This window comes from Phytophthora parasitica (genome assembly GCF_000247585.1).
Source record: "Phytophthora parasitica INRA-310 unplaced genomic scaffold supercont2.46, whole genome shotgun sequence".
Classification (NCBI taxonomy): Eukaryota; Oomycota; class Peronosporomycetes; order Peronosporales; family Peronosporaceae; genus Phytophthora; species Phytophthora nicotianae.
This window is the reverse complement of record NW_008649032.1, coordinates 322,338-324,741: the sequence shown is the minus strand read 5'-3', so window position 1 is coordinate 324,741 and position 2,404 is coordinate 322,338. Positions and strand designations below refer to the sequence as shown.

The following is a 2,404-nucleotide window of genomic DNA, read 5'->3' as shown; positions in this document are numbered from 1 at the left end:
CGGTGTCGGCACTCTCGCTGCCAGCTACTTCCTCCAGGAATCTTTCACCGTCGACGCTGTCACTGCCCTCATCATCGACAGAACCCCCACTGCTGTCAACTTCCAGGAGGAACCGGTTACCGTCGACACTCTCGCTACCCTCAGTACTATCGCTCCCTTCCATTTCAGCCAAGAACCGCTCACCGGCAAAGCCCTCGCTGCCTTCATCATCAGCGGCACTCTCGCTACTGTCGACCTCCTGCAGGAAACGCTCGCTGTCGCTTCCTTCATCGTCGACAGTACTGTCACTTCCTTCGACAATCTCGAGTAGGAAGCGGTCTCCTGCCAAACTCTCACTGCCTTCGGCATCCGATCCCTCGCTGCCCTCCATCTCGAACAAGAAGCGCTCACCGTCGGCACTGTCGCTGGTACTGGCATCGTAGCTGGACAGGAAACGCTCAGTAGTGTCGGGGTTACGGAGACTGGCAGCATTGACATCGTTGAAGGTGGTTAGCGCCAGGGCGACGGCGGCGAAGCTGAGGATGACGTTCAACTTGGTCATTGTCCTTGTTAGTGTCGTGTATGTCGATGACTTCAAAGGTAGGTCGGAGATGCTCCCAGGCCGTAGAAAAAATGAAAGTGGTCGGTATGAAAACTTCTGCTTGGGGTGTCTTGGATGAGCACTCTGTTCCGATACAGCTCTGGTCATTGCTTGATCGCAAAAATTATTATTGGTATTCTCGAATGTGTATTTCTGCTCGGAGACGTTGAGAAACGGAGAATGAGATGCTGTACAAAGAGACGTTGGCCGAGTTTTTAATGTGGAATCAGTCTCTATCGGTGCTGCAAAAATTCCATGCCACAAATAGAGATAAAAACTGCGGATTCTTGCCCGAAGGCAGAACACCATAGGTTGGTAACGTCGGCGGGTGATATGGTTAAGCACTGCACCGCTCACTCATCTTAGACGGTGCTATGTTTGGATGTGGACAGTATTTTACGTCTGGATGAACCACATAAAAACTAAAAAAAAAAAAAAAGAAGAAGAAGAAAAAGAAAACTGAGAAAAGAAATGAAGTCTGAAAAATATAATTCTTAGATTGCATCTCCAAGTCTATTTTGTTATTCTGTGTTATTTCCACCAGGACAAGCTAGACTTGTCAAATCCCTGGCTTGCCGACGCCGAGATGTCGATTGGAGCAGGTTTGATGGTGCCCGGCTGGTAAGGAGTGTCCACGTTGTCCTCACTATCATCTTCGCTGTCTTCTGAGGCTGTGACGTCGTCGTTTGATTCATTGTCAACTTCCTCGCTTGAATCGAGACTCTTCCGCACGGTGGGTCTACCCAGGAATGTAGATCCGTCTTCACTTTCATCCGTTAAGTCTGAGCTGATCACGTCTTGGACCAAAAGCCGATCCACTGATACACCTTCACCTGAATCATCACTGTCGCCAAAACCACTCGAGCTGTCGATACTGGCCAGGAAGCGGTCGCTAAAAGAATCCAACGCATCAGTCGAACCGCTTTCGCTGGTTTCCAACGTGCTCAAGTCGCGAACTGATTCGTGTTGACGAAGAAATACCGCGTCGACATGATTAAGTGTGATCCCAGCTGCTGCGAGTAAGACACTAAGCCTGATCATGGTGAACATTGGCGTGGTTGCTTGAGCCGGCAAAACAGTAAATGAGAGCGAGAGCACAGTCTAGTTTCATCAACCAGACCTACCTGCGACGCCGTGCTGTGACTTCTAATAGCTCAATGTTGCTGAAACTAACGCGATTAAGCGAAACACCAAGCAATATAAGACAACGTATTCGACATTGCCAATATAGAATTTAATGATGTTACACATTTCGAGCACCAACGTCTCAATCTAAACAACAAGATCACTGTGTTTCCGTCGTGGACTTGTCGGAGAAGACGGACGTTCCTTCGAATCCTTTGTAAGCAACCTCGCTCCTTCTTGATCACTGACATTCTCCTCTTCATCAGACTCATCTGATTCTTCATCTACATTTTGCAACGCAAGCTCCAGCTTCTCCATCTCCGTCAAAGGTGGAGCTTTACTCCACCATTTTGCCATCACAAAAGGCAGAGCTTCCTCCATAAACAAATACAGGAAATAATTGATCGGAGGTGTTGACCCCAATGGCCAAAACCACAAGCCACGCCGCATTCCGTCCCGAAGCTGGTGACTCAACCAGGCCACGACGATGAAGCACACTCGGTAGCGTCTCGTCCGAGCTTGGTACTTTCTTGAATACCGACTAACCAACACTGCCACTGCGATGATGAAGGTGACAGCGTGGCCGAATGGGCGGCCTTTTAAATGGGTCGCTCCAGTGAGATTTAAAGCTCCTGCAGCGATGAAATGGTCGATGTCTAGCAGCGACGCGGTGATGCCGTTGAAAAAGCACTTTTTCAG

General features: G+C 49.1%; 3 protein-coding genes across 3 annotated transcripts; all 3 read right to left on the bottom strand.

The window, feature by feature from the left end:
* Positions 1-24: 24 nt before the first annotated feature.
* On the bottom strand, positions 25-541 carry PPTG_15295 (hypothetical protein; the record flags this gene model as incomplete). Its single annotated transcript, XM_008912347.1, has 2 exons — positions 25-62; positions 85-541. The coding sequence occupies 2 exons, from the start codon at positions 539-541 to the stop codon at positions 25-27; spliced, it is 495 nt and encodes a 164-aa protein (XP_008910595.1).
* A 570-nt stretch (positions 542-1,111) lies between these two features.
* On the bottom strand, positions 1,112-1,621 carry PPTG_15294 (hypothetical protein; the record flags this gene model as incomplete). The annotated part of the gene is made up of 1 exon (XM_008912346.1): positions 1,112-1,621. The coding sequence occupies one exon, from the start codon at positions 1,619-1,621 to the stop codon at positions 1,112-1,114; it is 510 nt and encodes a 169-aa protein (XP_008910594.1).
* A 180-nt stretch (positions 1,622-1,801) lies between these two features.
* On the bottom strand, positions 1,802-2,374 carry PPTG_15293 (hypothetical protein). The gene has a single exon (XM_008912345.1). It carries the CDS (start codon positions 2,153-2,155, stop codon positions 1,853-1,855), a length of 303 nt encoding a protein of 100 aa, XP_008910593.1. The 5' UTR covers positions 2,156-2,374; the 3' UTR covers positions 1,802-1,852.
* Between the last annotated feature and the right edge of the window lie 30 nt (positions 2,375-2,404).

Coding starts and splice junctions, on each gene's coding strand:
- PPTG_15293 (XM_008912345.1), bottom strand. CDS start 2,155: ATGCGGCGTGGCTTGTGGTTTTGGCCATTGGGGTCAACACCTCCGATC.